This window comes from Anomaloglossus baeobatrachus, chromosome 3 (assembly GCF_048569485.1).
Source record: "Anomaloglossus baeobatrachus isolate aAnoBae1 chromosome 3, aAnoBae1.hap1, whole genome shotgun sequence".
NCBI classification, from domain to species: Eukaryota; Metazoa; Chordata; class Amphibia; order Anura; family Aromobatidae; genus Anomaloglossus; species Anomaloglossus baeobatrachus.
Genome location: NC_134355.1, coordinates 286,068,519 through 286,094,342, shown reverse-complemented (window position 1 = coordinate 286,094,342; position 25,824 = coordinate 286,068,519). Strand labels below are relative to the sequence as shown.

The 25,824-nt window shown below is 45.3% G+C and overlaps 1 protein-coding gene across 1 annotated transcript in view; it reads right to left on the bottom strand.

Moving 5' to 3' along the window:
* Window positions 1–25,824, bottom strand: part of TMEM244 (transmembrane protein 244) — an 80,401-nt gene that overhangs the window by 10,326 nt on the left and 44,251 nt on the right. Inside the window, exons 3-4 of the mRNA XM_075338275.1 lie at window positions 20,505–20,578; window positions 11,475–11,600 (exon numbers count right to left, since the gene is read on the bottom strand). Coding sequence (XP_075194390.1) covers window positions 11,475–11,600; window positions 20,505–20,578 — 200 coding nt within the window. The remainder of the gene's footprint in view (window positions 1–11,474; window positions 11,601–20,504; window positions 20,579–25,824) is intronic.

Genomic DNA, 25,824 nt, shown 5'->3' with positions numbered 1-25,824 from the left:
GGCTGCTGCTTATTGGCCACGGTCCTGGCTAGGATATGGCTCCTCCTTGTAGGGTGGAGCGGAAGTTTAAAAAATCCCTGGAGACCGCATGTGGGTGTGCAGTCGTCATTGTGTGTGGAGCTATACACTCCACACAGCACACACTCCCATCATATCTTAGACTCAGGGTTAGGCATCGAGGTCCAATAGAACCGATACAGGGTTATTGCTCCGGCTCAGGGTCAGGCGCCGAGGTCCAACAGGACCTATACAGGGTCAGTCCTTTGAACGAGGGTTAGGTGCCAAGGTCTGAATAAGCCTGCCGTGGAGGTACCAGCGGTTAGCTGATAGTACCTAGAGGCTAGTTGGCCAAGTAGTTAGTGACCTTCCTTGTGTTCACCCCCTGAGTTTCTCCTAAGCTTATGTGGTATCCCACAAAGTGGCCATCTCCATGGGATACCATAAATATAGAGTATTTCACACAAATGTAATTTTCTATGTATATTGTGTACTGTAAGATATTGTAAAAACCTGCTGACAGGCAGCACTCAGAGGGTTAAGTTTCCCCTGTGCAGTCGGCCAATGACTGCAGTGGTATAAGTCCCATGCAAGGGGGAGGAGATAACTCTGACTATGCGTGGAAGGATAGGGTTGGTTGTGAGACGGCAGTTGAGAGGAAAAAGAGGGAGTTGACGTCCTCCATTTTGTGAGGATTTTTCTAACACTTCGCGAGAAGAAAAGCTTCCCCTCAGAGGTCTGCCTGTCTGGTGTGGTTGAATCTACAACAGTATGTGTGGAAAACACTGACCAGCTGTCATCTGTAAATAGTTATCTATATTGTTATCACCAGTAAAGAGACTGTTCATCACCGAAGCGGAGTTGTTTTATTATTAAAGATTAACAAGAACAATAACAACTATTACCACTATCAGACTCTACCATGTCCCACATGAGGTTACCACTAGAGATGAGCGAACCGGCCGTGGTTCAGCTCGAGTTCGGTTCGTCGAACAGGGGTCCCGTTCGAGTTCGGTTCAGCGAATGTTCGACGAACCGAACTCGAACCGCATAGGAAACAATGGCAGGCAATCACAAACACATAAAAACACCTAGAAAACACCCTCAAAGGTGTCCAAAAGGTGACAAACAACTCACAACACAACACAAACACATGGGAAAGTGACAAGGACATATACTCATGCGAAAACAAAAGAGCTGGATAAGGAAAAAGAAGAGGAGACACAGATATAGGCATGGCACGCCCTTCTAAAATCATGTAAAACACCACAAGGTGACTCCAAGCGGAGTTCTCCCTTTTTTCCAAAAATTGGGCCACACACACACCCACCCCTTCAGAGGCAGCACTTGTGCCCTAGTTGTACACTTCACAGGTAGATTTGCATCAAGCACAATCAAAAATACGCCATACTTAACCGTTCACAGGATGACACCGGGGTAGGTAGCAAAGTCTTTGCTGAACCATGACTTGTTCATCTTGGCTCCTTTTAAAAAACACAGCAAGCAAGGGTTACTCCAAGCGGAGTCTCCCTTTTTTTCCAAAAAATTGGGCCCCACACACACACACCCATCCATTCAGTGGCAGCACTTGTGCCCCAGTTGTACACTTCACAGCTAGATTTGCATCAAGCACAATCAAAAATACGCAATACTTAACCGTTTCCAGGATGACCCCGGGGTAGGAAGCAAAGTCTTTCCTGATCCCAGATCTGTTCATCTTGGATCATTTTTAAAAACAATGTAAGCAAGGGTTAAGGTCCAGTCACACTAAGCAACTTACCAGCGATCCCAACAACGATAGGGATCGCTGGTAAGTTGCTAGGAGGTTGCTGGTGAGATGTCACACTGCGACGCTCCAGCGATCCCACCAGCAACCCTGACCTGGCAGGGATCGCTGGAGCGTGGCTACACGAGTTGCTGGTGAGCTCACCAGCAACCAGTGACCAGCCCCCAGTGCCGCGTGGAAGATGCTGCGCTTGGTAACTAAGGTAAATATCGGGTAACCAACCCGATATTTACCTTGGTTACCAGCGCACGGAGCTACACGTGCAGAGAGCAGGGAGCCGCGCACACTGAGCGCTGGCTCCCTGCTCTCCTAGTTACAGCACACATCGGGTTAATTACCCGATGTGTGCTGCAGCTAAATGTGCACAGAGCAGGGAGCAGCGCACAATGCTTAGCGCTGGCTCCCTGCTCTCCTAGCTACAGCACACATCGGGTTAATTAACCCGATGTGTCCTGCAGCTACATGTGCACAGAACAGGAGCCGGCACTGACAATGAGAGCGGCGGAGGCTGGTAACAAAGGTAAATATCGGGTAACCAAGGACAGGGCTTCTTGGTTACCCGATGTTTACTGTGGTTACCAGCCTCCGCAGAAGCCGGCTCCTGCTGCCTGCACATTTAGTTGTTGCTGTCTCGCTGTCACACACAGCGATCTGTGCTTCACAGCGGGACAGCAACAACTAAAAAATGGCCCAGGACATTCAGCAACAACCAACGACCTCACAGCAGGGGCCAGGTTGTTGCTGGATGTCACACACAGCAACATCGCTAGCAACGTCACAAAAGTTGTTCGTTAGCAGCGATGTTGCTAGCGATGTTGCTAGCGATGTTGATTAGTGTGACGGGGCCTTTACTCCAAGCAGAGTCTCCCTTTTTTCCAAAAATTGGGCCACACAGACAACCCATCAGTGGCAGCACTTGTGCCCTAGTTGCAAACAGGATGTTTTGATTTCATCAAGCACATTCCAAATCCACAAGCATTTACTCTCCCCAGGATGACACAGGGGTAGTAAATTCATTGTGGATCCTTGACTTGTTCATTTTGATGAACGTTAGTCTGTCCACATTGTCACTGGACAGACGTGTGCGCTTATCTGTCAGCACACATCCAGCAGCACTGAAGACACGTTCAGAGACAACACTTGCAGCTGGACACGACAAAATCTCCAAGGCGTAAGTTGAGAGCTCTGGCTATTTTTCAAGATTTGAATCCCAAAATGAGCAAGGCTCCATTTGCAAAGTCATGGCATCGATGTTCATTTGGAGATACTCCTGTATCATCCTCTCCAGCCGTTGACTATGTGTCAGACTTGTTGTCTCTGGTGGCCTTGCAAAGGACGGTCTAAAAAAATTATGAAAAGATTCAATAAAATTGCTGTTACCAGCACCAGATACGGTGCTACTGGTACGGGTAGACTGTTGAAGATGACGAGACCGTCCCATGTTTGTCAAGTTACAACTGGGAGATTCACTCCCTGCACCTGCACGGTTGTTTGGTGGAAAAGCCGAGCTAAGATCGAGTAACAGCTTCTGCTGATACTCCTGCATACGTGCGTCCCTTTCTATGGCTGGAATTATGTCACAAAATTTGGACTTGTACCGGGGATCTAATAGTGTGGCAAGCCAGTTGTCATTATCACTTCTAATTTTGACAATACGAGGGTCATGTTGGAGGTAGTGCAGCAAGAAGGCGCTCATGTGTCTTGCGCAGTCATGCGGACCAAGTCCACGCTGTGTTTGTGGCATAGAGGTGCTAACCGTTCTTTCTTCCTCTGACATCTCCCCCCAACCTCTTTCAACTGAAATTTGACCAAGGTCTCCCTCATCCGCTGAGTCTTCCATGTCCATGGACAGTTCATCCTCCATTTCTTCATGTTCTCCTGCACCTTCCTCAACATTTTGCCTGCTACCATGCGCCCTTGTTAATCCCTGTCCCCCATGGTCCCATGCCTGCCGCGTTGGTGATGATGAATGTCTGGACCTTGGTGATGTTGTTGTGTCTTGCGCATATGAATCCTCCTGTAGTTCCTCCCCTTCCTGTTGTCCCACCCCCTGACTCCGAATAGTGTTTAGCCTGTGCTCCAGCATGTAAATGACTGGAATTGTCATGCTGATAATGGCATTGTCAGCGCTAAACATATTCGTCGCCATGTCGAAACTTTGCAGAAGGGTGCATAGGTCCTTGATCTGAGACCACTCCATCAGGGTGATCTCTCCCACCTCTGCATCTCGTTGGCCCAGGCTATACGTCATGACGTATTGCACCAGGGCTCGGCGGTGCTGCCACAGTCGCTGTAACATGTGGAGAGTTGAATTCCAGCGTGTCGCCACATCGCATTTCAGGCGATGAACCGGCAGGCCAAAAGACTTCTGGAGCGATGCAAGTCGCTCATCTGCGGCGGTTGAACGGCGGAAGTGAGGCAGACAGTTTTCGTGCCCTGTTCAGAAGGCCATCTAGGCCGGGATAGTGTGTTAAAAATTGCTGGACAACAAGGTTCAACACGTGAGCCATACAAGGCACGTGTGTCACCTTGCCCAGGCGAAGGGCCGCACCCAGGTTTGCAGCATTGTCGCACACGGCCTTACCAGGCTGCAGGTTGAGTGGAGACAACCATTTATTAAACTCAGTCTCCAGAGCTGCCAACAACTCAGCCGCTCTGTGACTCCTATTTCCAAGACATGTCAAGCTAAAGACCACCTGATGCCGTTGCGCTCTGCTGCCAGCATAGTAATGAGGGGTGCGTGATTCCTTCTGCGCAGTGAGAACGCTGGTGGCCTGACCAGGCAGGCTTGGGGCGGAGGTGGATGACCAAGATGAGGTAGAGGAGGCAGAAGCAGTGGCGGAACTTGGACAGACAGAGGATTGACACACAAGTCGTGGGGACGGCAAAACTTGTGCAGAAGACCCTTCACCATCTAACACCATAGTTACCCAGTGCCCAGTCAGTGACATGTAACGTCCCTGTCCATGCTTACTGGTCCAAGTATCGGTGTTGAAATGCACCCGTTCACACACAGAGTTTCTCAAGGAAGCGATGATGTTGTGTGCGACATGCTGGTGTAGCGCGGGGACACCGACAGACATAAGGTCTCTAAAATCCTGTGTGTCCACCAGGCGGAAAGGCAGCATTTCTGTAGCCAAGAGCTTACAGAGGGATAAAGTCAACCTCTTAGCTTTGTCATGGGTCGCAGGAAATGGCCTTTTATTTGTCCACATCTGAGGGACAGAGATCTGGCAGCTGTGTGTAGATGGTGTTGAGTAGGGTGTCCCTGGAAAAATGCAGGATTGTGAGGAAAGTGCAGGCGTAGACATGATGTTGCCTTCATCCAACGTTGGTGCTATCGATGTCTGAGACAGCTGTACACACGCACTTGTTTCCCCTTCCAAACCAACTGACGACCTACCAAGCAAACTGCCTGTTGCGGTTACAGTGGTGGACGTTGTGCGTAGAAAACCAGGTGTGACAGCTGTCCCCACAGTCCTAGAAGATGAAGAGTGCGCGGAAGCACTGGAAGGGGCAGGCGGTGGATGGTTCGCTCCGCTAGGCCGCATTGCAGCACGGTGAGCTTCCCACTGGGACATATGATATTTATTCATGTGACGATTCATGGAAGAAGTTGTCAAACTGCTGAGGTTTTGCCCTCTACTAACTGAATCACGACAAATTTTACAGATCACATAATTTGGGCGATCTTTTGCTATGTCAAAAAAGGACCAGGCTAGGCAAGGCTTAGAGGGCATGCGACCTGCTGAGCCCCCCCGACTAGTGTTCAGAGGCAGAGTGGTGGCTGAGGATGCAGTTGTAGACGTGCTACCAGTGCTCCGACTCTGTCCAGGAAGGCGCAAGGTAACTTCGACGTCGGTTGCATCCTCCTCCACCGCCTCTGTTGACCTCCTCGAGTGCCTGACTGTGGGTTGACAGTAGGTGGGATCTAGAACTTCCTCATCAATTGTAGTGTTTGCACTCCCCTCACCCTCAGACCGAGCCTCTTCTTGCCCTGACCCAAAATTTAAGTTATCATCCCAATCTGGTATCTGCGTCTCATCGTCATCAGTATGTTCCTCATTGTCTATAACAACAGGTGTTAGTTTGTGAAAAAGGGTCAACATTATGCTCAGAAACTTGGTCCTCACGGCCTGAATCAGAGTCACAAAGGTTCTGGGCATCACTGCAGACGATTTCCTGGTCTGTACTCACTGTAGCTTGGGAGCAGACTTCTGATTCCCAGGCTATAGTGTGACTGAACAGCTCTGCAGACTCAGCCATCTCAGTTCCACCATACTGTGTAGGGCGGATGGAGACTTCAGAGCTGGGAGAATGCAAGTGTGATTGTGCTGACAACTCAGAGGACTGGTGTTTTTTGGATGCGGTAGTTGAGTTGGCAGAGAGGGCACTTGTTGGACCACTTGAGATCCATTCAAGCATTTTCCTTTTTTGGCCATCATCTACCTTTGTTCCAGTTGTTCTTGTCCGTAAAAAAGGGAGCACATCGGATTGTCCACGGTAAGTAGTAGACATCTTACTTTTGCTGGAAGATGGTCTATCTTCAGCAGATGTTAATGGAGCTTTGCCACCTTCCCCACGGACAAACCCTTTTTTTCCTTTTTCAACACGCCTCTTCCCCTTTCTACCAGCATCTGTCATTTTGCCACTTATTTTGATTGCGACAAGATTGTGCACTTAAAATGTGGTAGTAAAAATTGAGAGGTGGTGTAGATTGCAGCGGTGGTCAAGCTTTATTGACAGCAGAATAAACAACAATAATTATCCCTGACAATGCAACTACGGCCCTTAAACTGGCAGCATAGTTTGCTAGTATAATGGCTTTGTAACAATGAGCTTGCGTGTGCAATGCAGAGGTGCTGCAAATAGCTTTGCACCAGTGGGACACTAATGGAAGTCCAACAGCCACTTTTAGGATGCCACTAAGTTTACTCAGTGTTTGCTAGTATAATGGCTTAGTAACAATGAGCTTGAGTGTGCAATGCAGGCAGATGTGCTGCAAATATCTTTGCACTAGTGGGACAATAATGAAGTCCAACAGCCACTTTTAGGATGCCACTAAGTTTCCTCAGTGTTTGCTAGTATAATGGCTTAGTAACAATGAGCTTGAGTATGCAATGCAGGCAGACGTTCTGCAAATATCTTTGCACTAGTGGGACTATAATGAAGTCCAACAGCCACTTTTAGGATGCCACTAAGTTTCCTCAGTGTTTGCTAGTATAATGGCTTAGTAACAATGAGCTTGAGTGTGCAATGCAGGCAGACGTGCTGCAAATATCTTTGCACTAGTGGGACAATAATGAAGTCCAACAGCCACGTTTTAGGATGCCACTAAGTTTCCTCAGTGTTTGCTAGTATAATGGCTTAGTAACAATGAGTTTGAGTGTGCAATGCAGGCAGACGTGCTGCAAATATCTTTGCACTAGTGGGACAATAATGGATTACAACAGCCACTTTTAGGATACCACTAAGTTTCCTCAGTGTTTGCTAGTATAATGGCTTAGTAACAATGAGTTTTAGTGTGCAATGCAGGCAGACGTGCTGCAAATATCTTTGCACTAGTGGGACAATAATGGAGTACAACAGCCACTTTTAGGATACCACTAAGTTTCCTCAGTGTTTGCTAGTATAATGGCTTAGTAACAATGAGTTTTAGTGTGCAATGCAGGCAGATGTGCTGCAAATATCTTTCCACTAGTGGGACAATAATGAAGTCCAACAGCCACTTTTAGGATGCCACTAAGTTTCCTCAGTGTTTGCTAGTATAATGGCTTAGTAACAATGAGCTTGAGTGTGCAATGCAGGCAGACGTGCTGAAAATATCTTTGCACTAGTGGGACAATAATGAAGTCCAACAGCCACTTTTAGGATGACACTAAGTTTCCTCAGTGTTTGCTAGTATAATGGCTTAGTAACAATGAGCTTGAGTGTGCAATGCAGGCAGACGTGCTGCAAATATCTTTGCACTAGTGGGACAATAATGAAGTCCAACAGCCACTTTTAGGATGCCACTAAGTTTCCTCAGTGTTTGCTAGTATAATGGCTTAGTAACAATGAGTTTGAGTGTGCAATACAGGCAGACGTGCTGCAAATATCTTTGCACTAGTTGGACAATAATGAAGTCCAACAGCCACTTTTAGGATGCCACTAAGTTTCCTCAGTGTTTGCTAGTATAATGGCTTAGTAACAATGAGTTTGAGTGTGCAAAGGGCAGGAGGGTACAGTGGCAGGGTTGTGGGTCTGGGTAGAGGAAAGGAAGCCTCCCTTTCTATCCCTCCTAATGGGGAAATGCAGCGAGGAAATCCCTGACCTTAGCTACACAGACGCTGTCATCTTGTGTAGCTGTTAAAATCTGTTTTCACGGACCTGACTGTCACCTATGGCTCTGACCCTGTCGGTATTAGCCCCTACAAGGGCTGAAAGAAACTTCTATCCCTATTCTGTATAGTGCTGTGTATAGAGCGTACACAGCAGTATCGGAGACAGGAGCTACGCCAGCGGTGACTGACACCAAGACGCAGAAGGCAGATAATGGCGTGCTGGAGGAAAATGTCCGTTTTTATAATGCAGGGAAATGTGACATGGACATCCTATCACACATGCCGTTGCTTCTCTGGCTAAAAGTCCACTTAGCTGTGTGTGTGTCTCGGATTGGCTGACATGCTGGCCCGCCACACTACACGCGCGCGTTTAGCGAAGGAAGACAAGGAAAAAAAAAAATGGCGATCGCCATTATCCAAACAGCAGTGATCTGAATGCGGTGTTCCCGCACACTATACACTGAAATTTCATAATAGTGTGAGTCACAGAGTGACTTACACTATTACAGCGGAAAGCCAGCTAGTAATTAGCTTGTCTTTTTGCTGCTAGAACCGTTCTCGAACGTATCTAGAACTATCGAGTTTTAGCAAAAAGCTCGAGTTCTAGTTCGATCTAGAACAGCCGCCAAAATAACTCGAACCGCGAACTTGAGAACCTCGAACCGCAAACCGCTCTCAACTCTAGTTACCACACACTGACTCCTCTGCCTAGTGGAGTATGGTTAGTGCTCCACTAATATTGCATTCTACATACTGGGTATGTTTTCTACCACCCTTTGTGAGGTAACAGAGGTTCTCTCATTATCTGACTCTGTGAAGTAACAGAGCTTCAGGTGCTGTTACCAGATAGCAATCGTGTGACAGTTAACACGATAGCTGTACACCTAGGTTAGGTGTTCTGCTGACTCTTAGGGTCCCGTTACACATAGCGACGTACCAGCGATCCCAACAGTGATCCGACCTGGCAGGGATCACTGATACGTCACTACATGGTTGCTGTTGAGCTGTCAATCAGACAGATCTCCACAGCGACCAGCAACCAGCCATCAGCCACCAGCGACCCGTGTAACGACGGCTCCCTGCACACTCAGAACCGGCACTCGTTTGTCTCCCGCCGTCAAACATGCTGATGCGTGCTGCACAGTGGGAGACTAAGGAGCAAAAAATGGTCTTGATCGTTTTGTCACGATCAGCGACCTCGCATCAGTGGACCGCTCGCTGCTGCTTGTCACACACAGCGATATCGCTGGCGAGGTCGCTGATACATCACAAAACCTGTGACGTTTCAGCGATCTCGCTAGCGATCTCACTGTGTGTGACAGTGGCTTTAGTCTGGTCTTGTGCCATCAGCTGCACTTTTACACCTGGACTCTGACTGCTGATAGGAGTTTATTCCCATCTATTATCCTATCAGGCAGCCTCACCGTAACATTCATATAGTTTGATCAGAATGTTGAACCAAGAACCTCATGTTCAGATGCATACATTTTTGCCTAGCAGCATTAGATCTATCTATGAATTTTGGATGTGCGGTCATGTCCTTTTCTCTAGCTATGTAGACCACAAAAGAGCTGTGCATGCAAGACGACCCAGTAAATCTCACAGAACTGAAAGACTTTTCCAAGGAAGAATATATGAAAATCCCTCAAACAAGAATTGAAAGACTCTTGGCTGCTACAAAAAGCGTTTACAAGCTGTGATACTTGCCAAAGGGGGTGCTGCTAGGTACAAACCATACAGAGTGCCCAAACTTTTGAATCTGCCAGTTTTCCTTTTTTGTTAATATTAAAATGTAAACAATGAAAATATATATATTTTTTTGCTTAAAATGCAAAGGACATGTGTCATCTTTAACTTTATGCCTTTTAGAGATCATTTCATCTTCAACTTGCTTACTTATTCACAATGTCAGTAATTTTTACCAGGGGTGGCCAAACGTTTGTTTGCCACTGTATAATAGAGCTATTAGAAGGCAGTGAATGGAAAGCTGATTTACATTGCTGCAAAAGCAGAATGATTATAGATTACTAAACAGTAAACGGACCTTCAGAGTCTCTTTATAACTTTTAATCTAAAGCTATTGATAATTTACACTATTCAACATTGAAATTGCAACACCAAGAAGGCAAAGTTATGGAATTGTTGATATCACTGGCTGCACAGACATTTTTATGAATGCAAATAAACTAAATTGCTGACCAATGATGTCCCAGATGTACTCAAATGGAGACAAGTTTGAAGATGCTGCAGGTGGTGGTTGCACAATTAGGCCATACAGGCACCCCCAGTAGCACAAGCAACATGTGGTTTGATGTTGTCACATTGAAAAAATTACTTCTGAAATATTTAGGAAATATTTAGGAGATATTACTGAACAATTGTTTCCATGACAAAATCAATGTAACACTGAGCTATTTGTGAACCTGTAATGAAGACTAGAGTGGTCTAGCTATCATTCAATATGTCACACTACACCATAATCCTGGGAGTAGCACTCGTGTAATGCTCCTTCGTGAAGGTCTCTTGATGGCATTGCCCATGTGATCTCCAGACCAATTTCCAGCTATCAATCTGTCCTGAACAGGGATGATCGAATACCTCAAATTTTCGGCTTCGCTAATATTTGCCGAATAGGTCACCACTATTCGACTATTCACGAATATTCGGTGCTCAATGTAAGTCTATGGGAAACCCGAATAGCAACTATTCGGGCTTCCCATAAACTTACATTGCACATCGAATATTCGCATAGGGGCGACTTATTCGTCGGATATTCATGAAGCCGAATATTGGAGGTATTCGATCATCCCTAGTCCTGAAGTCTGGCTCATAGCTAAATATCATGCAATCTCACTCAGAAGCTATTTTTCAAAACAACACCAGACCACAAGTTGGTCATGCTACCAGGAGCAGCTGGCTTGGCCTAACTGTGTTACCAAGAACTGCAGTGTCTCTGGACTTGTCTCCCATCAAGCACATGTGGGACATCATTGGTTGCCAATTGCAAAGGGAGCTATTAGCAGTGGATCTTCATGATGTCTGTGTCCAAGAGCATTCAGCAGGGGAGACAACCATTAATATCCTAACTGATAGCATTGGAAGGTATGTAAGAATGTATATTTCTACATGTGGCGCTTATACTCAATAATGAATAAATCGAGAATTTTGAACATTTTGTTCCATTTTTTTAAACATTTACATATCATTAACATGTCTATAGATCCCGTGATCTTCATAATTCCTAATTTTTTTCTTCTTGATGTTGCAATTTTAATGATGAGAGTGTGTTTGTTGATTATCCTAAATTCTTTCAATTCTTTTTGCTTTAGTTATGACCTTATTATTTTGTAAAACTCAGTATGACTTACCCAGTGATGTTACTGTGACGTGAATCACAGTTACTGTGCAACCATAGTCCCATATCCATTCCTCCACAAGCAAAACAAATATGATGCTGCTAACAAGAAATGTAGTCTCCAGGGAAATCAAGTTTGCTACAGTAAAAAAGATATGAAAATACATTTACAACATCAGTATACATGTCCTGAAATTAATAATACTGCTCACTGAAAAAATATTACTGTAACACAAGAGCAAATTTGGGTAAATGGTCCCCAACAACAATTTATCAATATTGATAACCAGGTATATTCATATCACTGCATTAAAGAATATTATCCTTCAGCAAATTATGGCAAACTGTCACTTATTTGGCAGATTGACACACAGTTTTTGAGAAGCTTATTCAAAAGCAAAAACCAATATGAAACATGATTCGAAAACTTGGAATATTACTTTGATGTCCTTCAAAATGTGGCTGTTCAAACTTAGCATGTTATAACCTATCTACAGTATAGTAGTGCTGTCCCTAGCTAGCTCCTGAGTCTTGTTAACCTGCGGTACACATACCACTAAAAGTAAGCTCTGCAGCGTCATTGTGTTCACAATGGGACAGAAAAAAGAGGGATCTACTATGATTTGCAATCAACAAATCAACAATCTTCTGTTCCTGGTTGCCAATAATACTAATGAACAAGCACATATCTCCCAACTTTGAAAGAATAGAAAGAGGGACAAACTATGCATAGCGTGTCATGGGAAATTTTGATCACTCACATAACCACATCTTCAATCAACCCCCAATTACAATTTCGTTATAGTCTGGAAGGAGAAGATGTCAGATTTGGCATTCAGCAGATGCCCGAGACTGCAGGTCATAGACCCAAATTTAGCACTGTCTGCTGTATCCAGGATAATTGGGACTAGAGATGAGCAAATTGATTCATGGGACTCTGGTCCAGAGTCAAGGTCAGTGGCACCTAGTGTCTAGATGGGAGGCCCATGAATCTCTTACCTTCTGGCATTCACGGCATAATCTAAGTGACACATGTTCTGTCTGTATATACAAACTTTTTCTGAATGGCCACAGAGACTGCAACACCATTAAGCAAGATACACCACTAACCATACAACACAATGAAAGTGAAGGCAATCTCCAAGAAAGTGAGAAATAAACTTGTTGAGAAGTACATATCAAGGGGTTGGGTTCTAAAAAAAATATCCCAATCATCATATCCATTATCATCAAAAGGAAAAAACTTAGTACCACAACAAACCTGCCAAGATAAGGCTGCCACCAAAACTCTCCTTCTGGGCAAGAAAATAATTAATCATAGAGGCAGCCCAGATTTTCCAAACATAGACTGGAGTATCTCTCCTTACAAACACAATAAGCCATACACTCCTTAGAGCTGGCCTTTATGGAACACTGTACAGAAAAAAGGAGGAAAAGAGAAAAAATGGATCCAGCACCAAACGATTATGTACAAAAAAAAATGTATTACTAATTCTTAAAACCGCTGTATTTCATAATATAATGACATCAGACATACAAGACATCTTACGCGTTTCGGACAAACACATTAAAAACGTCCTTAGTCATAGGTGACTAACTGTTTTTTGTTTGTTTCTTTTTACTTACACGATTAGTAATGGGGGTCTCATAGACTTCTCCCCATTACGAACTTCGGTTTCGATGACAGCTGTGATTTTTGACAAATAACAGGTGTCATTAACCCTTAATGTTACCCCAATAGCCACTGTAGGGCAATCGGAAAGAGTCAGGTAAGCGCCAAGATTGGCGCATTTAATGGATGCGACAATTCTGTGGCAGTTATGGACTGCTATTTTACGCTGGAGGGGGTCCGATAACCATGGGCTTCCAAACCTGAGAATATTAGCTCCCAGCTATTTGCTTTATCTTGACTGTGGATCAAAAATCGTGGGACCGCACAACATTTTTTAAATTTATTTAATCAAATTATTATTTATTATTATAGCGCCATTTATTCCACGGCGCTTTACAAGTGAAAGAGGGTATACGAAAATAATTTACAAATTGCATGGGTCCCTTAAATTTTGATACACAGACAAGATAACTTACACAGCTGGGGCTGCAGCCTACAGCTGTCTGATTTATCTGCGCTGGGTATTAAAATAGGAGACATCCTATGCCATTTTTTACACTCTACTTCCAGACCCAGACAGCTAGTGTGTGTGTGTGTGTGTGTGTGTGTGTGTGTAAGAGGGTGTCCAGTGCGCTGCCGCCCCTGAAGATCAAGTGAAGATGTTATGATAAATTGATGTATTTTAGTGAAATGTGCTAGTAATGTACCGTATTATGTGTTGCCCCTGTGTAATTTTGCCGGCCTCCACTAGGTGTCACTGGTTCCCTGGCCCCTCAGTGTAAGATAATTTAGAGGTAGTGATAGGATGGCATGGGTTAAAAGGAGAGGATAGCCCCAGCACAGGAGAGATATAGGATAAGAAGGTTCCTGGTACAAGGCAGATAGGGAGTAGGGAGAAGCAAAGAAAGGACCTGCAGGATCAGATGTAGCAGAGTGGAGTCGGGTGGTGTATTCAGGCATAGAGAGGATTCAGGCATAGAGAGAAGACAGAAGGAAGAAGGGGTAAAGGAGTACTGAAAGTGCTATGTGTGATGCTGAACAAAGTGAACGGGATTCTGAGAAGCCGGTTGAGACTCCAGGTACCACCTCCACACCAACTCCATACACAATAAACCAATCTGCCACCTGTGTCTGTACTGTGCTAGGGTGGGATAAGGACTACAACCCTCACCTACGACTGCCCTTCTCTGGCACTTTACATGTGAGCAACCAATTATGGGCACTGGCATAGAGTGTGCAAGCAATCAACAACACTGTTACAGAAGGTGGGCTGGAGAAACAGTGAATATTTATAAGGGTGAATGATCAGACCTGGAGGCAGTGTGACAACCTCAAGAAACTCGGTAAGTATAATTCTCCTGCTTTAATCCCCATAATACTCTAACAACATTATTCTCAGAAACCAACTGTGAGTCAGAAATTCATCAAGGCATCTTCCCCATGCTGTTCCCATTCAGTTTCAGCATTTTTCCATCCATTGCTGCATTTTTGCAGCACTCCCAGACCTACTTTCAAGGTCCTCTGGAAAAATATTTGAGCTTCCCATTGACTTGCATTAGGTTTGTTATTTGTGACAAATACACAAATGGTACAAATTATTCGGCACAAATAATCCAAACCGAAATAGTTCACTATTCACCCATCACTAATCAGCACTGTGTCTAATAACTTGCTACGTTGGGCAACTACTTCAACTTTCATATATATCTGACTCAAAAGTGAGATCAAAAGTGAAGTCCGTAAAGTTTTTTTAATATGTATACTTTTATTTTGTAAGAGATCAAAATTGTACTGTATGCTCACTAACTAGCTTTAATAGAGTTTTATTACATATTATTTTATATATTGTGAGGCTGCACTCACTGAATGTATTGGGAGACACTCACTTAGCTGCTATAATTGAAGCACACAGGAACACTTTTCCATTTAAAAGTCCAGTTGGTTTATTTAAAGCCGCATAAACCACACATGCAACTTAAACACAAAAGCCTCTTCGGCTTAAAGGAATATACACAGTATTACAGTTCATTTAACTGAGGGATTGCACACATTGATTTGGATACAGTCCCTCACATTAGCGCATTAATAACTCACCCAGCCAATATACACACACGGCTTTCAAGGCTGTTACCTTCGGCAAATGTTTCTATCAGCTTTTCAGGAGCTTGAACAGGGTTCCTACAGATTCCTAGGAAGACTGCCTCTCTGAGATCACCAACCAGAAACTGTGACTTGCTCTCATCCATGGACATCATTCAGTCCAGATCCCCAGGAGGACTCCAGCTCCCTAAGTGCAGAGTGACCACAGGTTCCATACATCTAGCCTCCTAGCCAGTGACATCAGGGGAAACTGAAGCCGTCTCTAATCCACATAGACTCCCTCCAGGGGTGCCTCCAGGAAGTGAAGTCATTCCAAGCAGAGACCCCTTCAATAGCCCAGCACTTTCCCTGCTGACTGCAGTCTGTCAGAGGTCTCTCACACACAGCCTCTTCAGACGCCACACAGTCTGCATTCCCTAAGTTGTGTTCCATTCAGAGGCTCCTACCTCTCAGAGATTAGCAACCTCTCTCAGCCTCAGATGTTGCTTCTCTTGCAGTGTTGCTCCTCATACTGCTCACAGATTCCACATCGTCTGCCATGTGCCAAACAACAGACTCCATTAACCCTCAACTGGTGAGGTGGGATTTTTGTCACGCAACTGGTGTTGTGGGGCATCCTATACTTCAGCGTTTAGAAATCTGTAATTTTTACAGAACATGCAATGATCACGTTTGTTTTAATCGTTTTCTTATTGGCGATTGATTACACATGAGTATACCAAATTTTTGACACCCGCAAGTATTAACATTGATGATTCATACCAGTATTTTCCAATGAATGCCAGCTGAACAAAATTTCCCTGGGGTGTTGCAAACCCCACCTCGCCAGTTGAGGGTTAAAAAACCATGGGGCCTGTCAGACACATGTCAAACCCATCCAATGGCGAGGTATGTAGGTGGTCAGACCAAATGAACGCTAAGGCCGGCGTCACACGGTATGATCTATTGTGCGATAGCATGAGTGATCGTACCTACCCCCGTCGTTTGTGCGTCACGGGCAATTAGTTTCCCGTGGTGCACAAAGTCGTTAACCCCCTGTCACACGCACTTACCTCCCGGATGACCTCGCTGTGGGCGGCGAACATCCTCTTCATGAAGGGGAGGGACGTTCGGCGTCACAGCGACGTCACACAGCGGCCGGCCAATAGAAGTGGAGGGGCGGAGATGAGCGGGACATAACATCCCGCCCACCTTCTTCCTTCTGCATTGCCGGTGGGACGCAGGTAAGCTGTGCTCGTCGTTCCCGGGGTGTCACACGGAGCGATGTGTGCTGCCTCGGGAACGATGAACAACTGGAGCACAGAAGGAGGACCGACATTTTGAAAATGAACGACGTGTCAATGAGCAACGATAAGGTGAGTATTTTTGCTCGTTCACAAACACAAATACAAACAAGTGACACTACAAGTACCACAAAGGACCTTCAGGCCTCCACCACTTCTGTGGTACATACCGGCCATTGGCAAAGTAGTTGATCGACATCTCACAATATAAATTATATATATATATATATATATATATATATATACAGTTAGGTCCAGAAATATTTGGACAGTGACACAAGTTTTGTTATTTTAGCTGTTTACAAAAACATGTTCAGAAATACAATTATATATATAATATGGGCTGAAAGTGCACACTCCCAGCTGCAATATGAGAGTTTTCACATCCAAATCGGAGAAAGGGTTTAGGAATCATAGCTCTGTAATGCATAGCCTCCTCTTTTTCAAGGGACCAAAAGTAATTGGACAAGGGACTCTAAGGGCTGCAATTAACTCTGAAGGTGTCTCCCTTGTTAACCTGTAATCAATGAAGTAGTTAAAAGGTCTGGGGTTGATTACAGGTGTGTGGTTTTGCATTTTGAAGCTGTTGCTGTGACCAGACAACATGCGGTCTAAGGAACTCTCAATTGAGGTGAAGCAGAACATCCTGAGGCTGAAAAAAAAGAAAAAATCCATCAGAGAGATAGCAGACATGTTTGGAGTAGCAAAATCAACAGTCGGGTACATTCTGAGAAAAAAGGAATTGACTGGTGAGCTTGGGAACTCAAAAAGGCCTGGGCGTCCACGGATGACAACAGTGGGGGATGATCGCCGCATACTTTCTTTGGTGAAGAAGAACCCGTTCACAACATCAACTGAAGTCCAGAACACTCTCAGTGAAGTAGGTGTATCTGTCTCTAAGTCAACAGTAAAGAGAAGACTCCATGAAAGTAAATACAAAGGGTTCACATCTAGATGCAAACCATTCATCAATTCCAAAAATAGACAGGCCAGAGTTAAATTTGCTGAAAAACACCTCATGAAGCCAGCTCAGTTCTGGAAAAGTATTCTATGGACAGATGAGACAAAGATCAACCTGTACCAGAATGATGGGAAGAAAAAAGTTTGGAGAATAAAGGGAACGGCACATGATCCAAGGCACACCACATCCTCTGTAAAACATGGTGGAGGCAACGTGATGGCATGGGCATGCATGGCTTTCAATGGCACTAGGTCACTTGTGTTTATTGATGACATAACAGCAGACAAGAGTAGCCGGATGAATTCTGAAGTGTACCGGGATATACTTTCAGCCCAGATTCAGCCAAATGCCGCAAAGTTGATCGGACGGCGCTTCATAGTACAGATGGACAATGACCCCAAGCATACAGCCAAAGCTACCCAGGAGTTCATGAGTGCAAAAAAGTGGAATATTCTGCAATGGCCAAGTCAATCACCAGATCTTAACCCAATTGAGCATGCATTTCACTGGCTCAAATCCAAACTTAAGACGGAAAGACCCACAAACAAGCAAGACCTGAAGGCTGCGGCTGTAAAGGCCTGGCAAAGCATTAAGAAGGAGGAAACCTAGCGTTTGGTGATGTCCATGGGTTCCAGACTTAAGGCAGTGATTGCCTCCAAAGGATTCGCAACAAAATATTGAAAATAAAAATATTTTGTTTGGGTTTGGTTTATTTATCCAATTACTTTTGACCTCCTAAAATGTGGAGTGTTTGTAAAGAAATGTGTACAATTCCTACAATTTCTATCAGATATTTTTGTTCAAACCTTCAAATTAAACGTTACAATCTGCACTTGAATTCTGTTGTAGAGGTTTCATTTCAAATCCAATGTGGTGGCATGCAGAGCCCAACTCGCGAAAATTGTGTCACTGTCCAAATATTTCTGGACCTAACTGTATATATACACACACTGTTTAACTGGTGGAGGAAGGTTGAACTAGATGGACCCAGGTCTTTTTCAACCTAAGTAACTATGTAACTATGTAACTATATATATATATATATATATATATATATATATATATACACATATACACAGTACAGACCAAAAGTTTGGACACTCTTTCTCATCTTTAGAACAACTGTTAAGAGGAGACTTTGTGCAGCAGGCCTTCATGGTAAATTAGCTGCTAGGAAACCACTGCTAGGGACAGGCAACAAGCAGAAGAAACTCGTTTGGGCTAAAGAACACAAGGGATGGACATTATACCATTGGAAATCTGTGCTTTGGTCTGATGAGTCCAAATTTGAGATCTTTGGATCCAACCACCGTGTCTTTGTAGAAAAGGTGAACGGATGGACTCTACAGGCTGGTTCCCACCCTGAAGCATGGAGGAGGAGGTGTGATGGTGTGCGGGTGCTTTGCTGGTGACACTGTTTTGGATTTATTCAAAATTGAAGGCATACAGAACCAGCATCTACCACAGCATCTTACGGCGGCATGCTATTCCATCCAGTTTGCATTTAGTTGGACCATCATTTATTTTTCAACAGGACAATGACCCCAAACACACCTCCAGGCTGTGTAAGAGGTTTTTGACTAAAGGCCGCTTTACACGCTGCGATATCGTGACCGATATCGCTAGCGTGCGTACCCGCCCCCATCGGTTGTGCGACACGGGCAAATTGATGGCCGGGGCGCACAACATCGCGTGGACCCGTCACACTACTTACCTGCCTACGTCGCTGTGACCGGCGAACCGCCTCCTTTCTAAGGGGGTGGTTCGTTCAGCGACATCACAGCAGCGTCACTGAACCGCCGCCCAATAGAAGCAGAGGGGCGGAGATGAGCGGGATGTAACATCCCGCCCACCTCCTTCCTTCCTCATTGTAGGCGGCCTCAGGTAAGGTGAGGTTCCTCGTTCCTGCGGTGTCACACATAGCGATGTATGCTGCTGCAGGAGCGACGAACTACTTCATACACCGATCAGCAGCAATATTGGAGAATGGACCCCCATGTCACCGATGAGCGATTTTGAATGTTTTTGCGACGATTCAAAATCACTCATAGGTGTCACACGCAAAGACATCGCTAAAGCGACCGGATGTGCGTCACAAATTCCTTGACCCCAACGAGATCGCTCATGCGATGTCGCAGCGTGTAAAGCCCGCTTAAGAAAGAGAGTGATGGGGTGCTACGCCAGATGACCTGGTCTCCACAGTCTCCAGACCAGAACCCAATCGAGATTGTTTGGGGTGAGCTGGACCGCAGAGTGAAGAAAAAAGGGCCAATAAGTGCTAAGCATCTCTGGGAACTCCTTCAAGACTGTCGTAAAACCATTTCCGGTGACTACCTCTTGAAGCTCATCAAGAGAATGCCAAGAGTGTGCAAAGTAGTAATGACAGCAAAAGGTGTCTACTTTGAAGAACCTAGAATATAAGACATATTTTCAGTTGTTTCACACTTTTTTAAGTATTTCATTCCACATGTTTTAATTCATAGTTTTGATGCCTTCAATGTGAATCTACAATTTTCAGAGTCATGAATATAAAGAAAACTCATTGAATGAGAAGGTGTGTCCAAACTTTTGGTCCGTACTATACATATATTTATATATATATATATATATATATATATATATATAAATATATATATATATATATATATACACATACATACACACACAGGTGCATTTCAATAAATTAGAATATCATCAAAAAGTTAATTTATTAAATTTATACAAAAAGGGATACACATATATTAAATAGTCATAGCAAACAGAGTGATCTATTTTTGGGTTTTCATTGGCTGTAAGCCGTAATCATCAACATTAACAGAAATAAACACTTGAAATAGATCACTCTGTTTGTAATGACTCTATGTAATATATGCGTTTCCCTTTTTGTATTGAATTATTGAATTAACTTTTTGATGATATTCTAATTTATTCAGATGCACTTGTATTTGAGTTCAGCTCATGAAAAAGCAGAGCAAAAACAAAAGTTTATATTTTTGTTTAGTATATAATTGCTTTGCATTTATAATACTGTAAATTATGTCGATATGATTAAAAATGCTATAAATATAATTATAAAAAAAACACTACCCAAGTACTTTTTGTTTGTCCAGGAAGGGGATGTTTTAAAATCAAAAGGTCCAAGTTCATCAAAATTATCCAATCTGTAAAACAGGAAAAAAATAATAATTTATAGAAATATATAGACTTATGCACATTTTCTTTCATACTAAACTTTCAAAACAATTGTTTCTTGAAAATGATTACATTTTAAGAAAACCGAATTGATGTAGTAACATTATTTTCAATTCACATTACAGAGGTGTTAACATAGTCTTATAAGATGACTGGTATACAGTATATCCCAAAGCATATGTTTCTCAGTACTAGAGTTGAGCGCGGTTCGTGGTTCGAGGTTCTCCAGTTCTAGGCTCGAGTGATTTTGGGGGCTGTTCTAGATCGAACTAGAACTCGAGCTTTTTTGCAAAAGCTCGATAGTTCTAGATACGTTCGAGAACGGTTCTAGCAGCAAAAAAAACAGCTAATTCCTAGCTGGCTTTCCGCTGTAATAGTGTAAGTCACTCTGTGACTCACACTATTATGACATTTCAGAGTATAGTGTGCGGGAACAGCGCATTCAGATCAATGCTGTATGGATAATGGCGATCGCCATTTTGTTTTTTTTTCCTTGTCTTCCTTCCCTAAGCGCGCGCGTGTAGTGGGGAGGGCCAGCATGTCAGCCAATCCCAGACACACACACAGCTAAGTGGACTTTTAGCCAGAGAAGCAACGGCATGTGTGATAGGATGTCCATGTCACATGTCCCTGCATTATAAAACCGGACATTTTCCTCCAGCACGCCATTATCCGCCTTCTGCGTCCTTGGTGTCAGACATCACTAGCGCAGCTCCTATCGCCGATACAGCTGTATACGCTCCATACACAGCGCTGGATAGCTTAGGGATAGCACTTTCTATCAGTCCTTTTAAGGGCTAATACCGGCAGGGTCAGAGCCATAGGTGACAGGTCCTGAAAAAAGAGTTTAACAGCTACACAAGATGACAGCGTCTGTGTAGCTAAGGTCAGGGATTTCCTCACTGCATTAACCCATTAGGAGGGATAGAAAGGCAGGCTTCCTTTCCTCTACCCAGAGACCCACAACCCTGCCACTGTACCCTCCTGCCCTTTGCACACTCCAACTCATTGTTACTAAGCCATTATACTAGCAAACACTGAGTAAACTTAGTGGCATCCTAAACGTGGCTATTGGACTTCTGTATAGTCCCACTAGTGCAAAGATATTTGCAGCACGTCTGCCTGCATTGCACACTCAAACTCATTGTTACTAAGCCATTATACTAGCAAACACTGAGGAAACTTAGTGGCATCCTAAACGTGGCTGTTGGACTTCTGTATTGTCCCACTAGTGCAAAGATATTTGCAGCACGTCTGCCTGCATTGCACACTCAAACTCATTGTTACTAAGCCATTATACTAGCAAACACTGAGGAAACTTAGTGGCATCCTAAACGTGGCTGTTGGACTTCTGTATTATCCCACTAGTGAAAAGATATTTGCAGCACCTCTGCCTGCATTGCACACTCAAACTCATTGTTACTAAGCCATTATACTAGCAAACACTGAGGAAACTTAGTGGCATCCTAAACGTGGCTGTTGGACTTCTGTATAGTCCCAGTAGTGCAAAGATATTTGCAGCACATCTGCCTGCATTGCACACTCAAACTCATTGTTACTAAGCCATTATACTAGCAAACACTCAGTGAACCTAGTGGCATCCTAAACGTGGCTGTTGGACTTTTGTATCGTCCCACAAGTGCAAAGATATTTGCAGCACCTCTGCCTGCATTGCACACTCAAACTCATTGTTACTAAGCCATTATACTAGCAAACACTCAGTGAACCTAGTGGCATCCTAAACGTGGCTATTGCACTTCTGTATAGTCCCACTAGTGCAAAGATATTTGCAGCACGTCTGCCTGCATTGCACACTCAAACTCATTGTTACTAAGCCATTATACTAGCAAACACTCAGTGAACCTAGTGGCATCCTAAACGTGGCTGTTGGACTTCTGTATCGTCCCACAAGTGCAAAGATATTTGCAGCACCTCTGCCTGCATTGCACACTCAAACTCATTGTTACTAAGCCATTATACTAGCAAACACTGAGGAAACTTAGTGGTATCCTAAACGTGGCTGTTGGACTTCTGTATCGTCCCACAAGTGCAAAGATATTTGCAGCACCTCTGCCTGCATTGCACACTCAAACTCATTGTTACTAAGCCATTATACTAGCAAACACTGAGGAAACTTAGTGGCATCCTAAACGTGGCTGTTGGACTTCTGTATAGTCCCACTAGTGCAAAGATATTTGCAGCACGTCTGCCTGCATTGCACACTCAAACTCATTGTTACTAAGCCATTATACTAGCAAACACTGAGGAAACTTAGTGGCATCCTAAAAGTGGCTGTTGGACTTCTGTATAGTCCCACTAGTGCAAAGATATTTGCAGCACCTCTGCCTGCATTGCACACTCAAACTCATTGTTACTAGCCATTATACTAGCAAACACTGAGGAAACTTAGTGGCATCCTAAACGTGGCTGTTGGACTTCTGTATAGTCCCACTAGTGCAAAGATATTTGCAGCACCTCTGCCTGCATTGCACACTCAAACTCATTGTTACTAGCCATTATACTAGCAAACACTGAGTGAACCTAGTGGCATCCTAAACGTGGCTATTGGACTTCTGTATAGTCCCAGTAGTGCACAGATATTTGCAGCATGTCTGCCTGCATTGCTCACTCAAACTCATTGTTACTAAGCCATTATACTAGCAAACACTGAGTGAACCTTGTGGCATCCTAAACGTGGCTGTTGGACTTCTGTATAGTCCCACTAGTGCAAAGATATTTGCAGCACGTCTGCCTGCATTGCACACTCAAACTCATTGTTACTAAGCCATTATACTAGCAAACACTGAGGAAACTTATTGGCATCCTAAACGTGGCTGTTGGACCTCTGTATAGTCCCACTAGTGCAAAGATATTTGCAGCACGTCTGCCTGCATTGCACACTCAAACTCATTGTTACTAAGCCATTATACTAGCAAACATTGAGTGAACCTAGTGGCATCCTAAACGTGGCTATTGGACTTCTGTATAGTCCCAGTAGTGCACAGATATTTGCAGCATGTCTGCCTGCATTGCACACTCAAACTCATTGTTACTTACTAAGACATTATAATACCAAAAATTGAGTAAACTTAGTGGCATACAAGAAGTGGCTGTTGTACTCCATTAGTGGCCCACTGGTGCAAATCTATGTGCAGCACCTGTGCAGGACACCCTCCTGCTCTGTTTTTAATAAGCTATAGTGATAGCAAAAAATACTGCCATTTAGTGGCATCATAGAACTGGATGTTGTATTCCATTATTGTCCCACTGGTGGCAAGCTATTTCTAGCAGGACACCCTCATGCACATTTTGCTACGCTAATGTTATAGCAAACTCAGGGAATTCATTGCTGCATTTGATAATTCGGAGGGATAGAAAGTGAGGCTTCCTTTAGCGTTTCCTTCTGTCCATATGTGTCGCCCTGGGCAAGCCAGGGGACACAGATAACAACACCACTACACCCCACACTCCAGGTAGGCACACCTGCTAACCAGAAATCCTTGTTGCCTCCCTCCAGGAGTCTGTGATGCACACCAGGGGGTGGGCCAGGCGGTTGGCTCCGCCCACCAAGGAGCTCACAACTCTGGAGGCAGGAAGTTACCAGGCAGAAAGCTCAGGGACATGAAGGAGTGAACAGGAGATTAGCCCAGGCAGGGCTTGAGTAAAGAAGCAGCTTAGCCCAGGCATGGGCTAGAGGAAACAACCAGAAGTGAAAGTGAAGGAAAGGAAAGTGGAAAAGGAGGAAAGCAAGAAGTGGTGACAGAGCAGAGAGAAGGAGAAGCCTGAGAGCCCAGCTGTGTGTAGGGCTAGAACAGCAAGGTCAGCGACGGTGGTGACTGTCCGGAGGGGGACCGTTTGGAAGTTCCTGGAAGGACCCCGTTGGCTGTGTGCCCGGTGGTCTGGAGCAGTGTTCCGAAGGACAGTCAGCACCAGGGCAGGGGCCTCTCGGACCCCGGCAAGGCTAGGAGTCGCCCAATTTGCCGAATCCGTCAGTGAAGGGGACGCAGATCCCCCAGCAACAAAGTCCCGATTGACGGCAACAGCCCGACCATTACCGGGGAGACACCGCCACCGCCAAGGCACCAGTTTCCCCAGGGCCAGCGCCTGCGGGCAAAGTGTAGAGCTCCTCCGGCCCAGATTGCAGTCGGGGAGCGGGTAACCGGAGGGAATCCACCGCTACCATCAGTCAAACAGGTGCAAGGAAGAGAGACGTCACCGTCACCTACCGGGAGTGCAGGTGCAACCGTCTGTGGGACCGTCCTACCAGCCGTTGGTTTACCGTACAAACTGTGTCCGTGTCTCAGGCTGAGTGAGTACCACAGTGCCGCAAGGCATAGCGCTGCCCCCGCGTCCCTGCGCCCTCCAGGCCCTACACTTCACATCTCTTCACTGGGTCCCGGGATCACCAACCCCTACCCACGGAGGGGCAACACAACACCTGGCTGCTCCGCATCACCATCCCCGGGACCCCCACACTGAGCAGCGGTGGTGCCATCACCACAACCGTGGGTGGCGTCACGAACTATAATCCCAACAAACACCCCCCCCCTTTCACTCACGGGCGAGGAGCGTCGCTCGAGACACCCCGGGATCCGGCCCGCAGCTCGAGCCACCAGGAGCAACTGCCGGACCCGAGCAGAAGGGGTGAGCGCGGTGTGCTGACACCCTCCTCCCCGCCCGCGACAACTTGGCGTCACGAACAGGATCTTACCGCTCTGCCGTCAGGTAGAGGTGCGCCTTGTTACCGCCGGAGGTATCCGGCAGAAAAATTTCAGAAGCCGCCATCTTTGGCGCGAAAAGTTCCCGCTCGAGCGTCTTCTCGAGCAGTAGAGGCGCGAAGGCCAAAACCCCGCCCCGAGAGAGGAGGGGCCGGAAAGAGCTAAGGGGGACGGAAACAAGATGTCTGCGCCCGACGAAGCCGCTGGAGGAGCGGTGGTCGCAGCCGCAGCGGCACCCGCGGATGGGAATGGGCCTGCCCAGGTCCCGGCCGTACTGGCGGGAGGTGCCGCGGCCCCCGCGCTTGCTCAGGTCATGCCATTTTCCTTGCCCTATGCGCCCGGAGCTGCCTGGCTACCGCAGTATGACGGGAAACCGGATGCCTTGCAGGCCTTCCGGAAAAAGCTTAACCCGTTGCTAGAGCTGTACCCCCTGACTGATAAGCAACGTGCAGCGATAGTGCTAGGCCAGCTAACCGGTGCGGCGGAGCAGGAAGCGG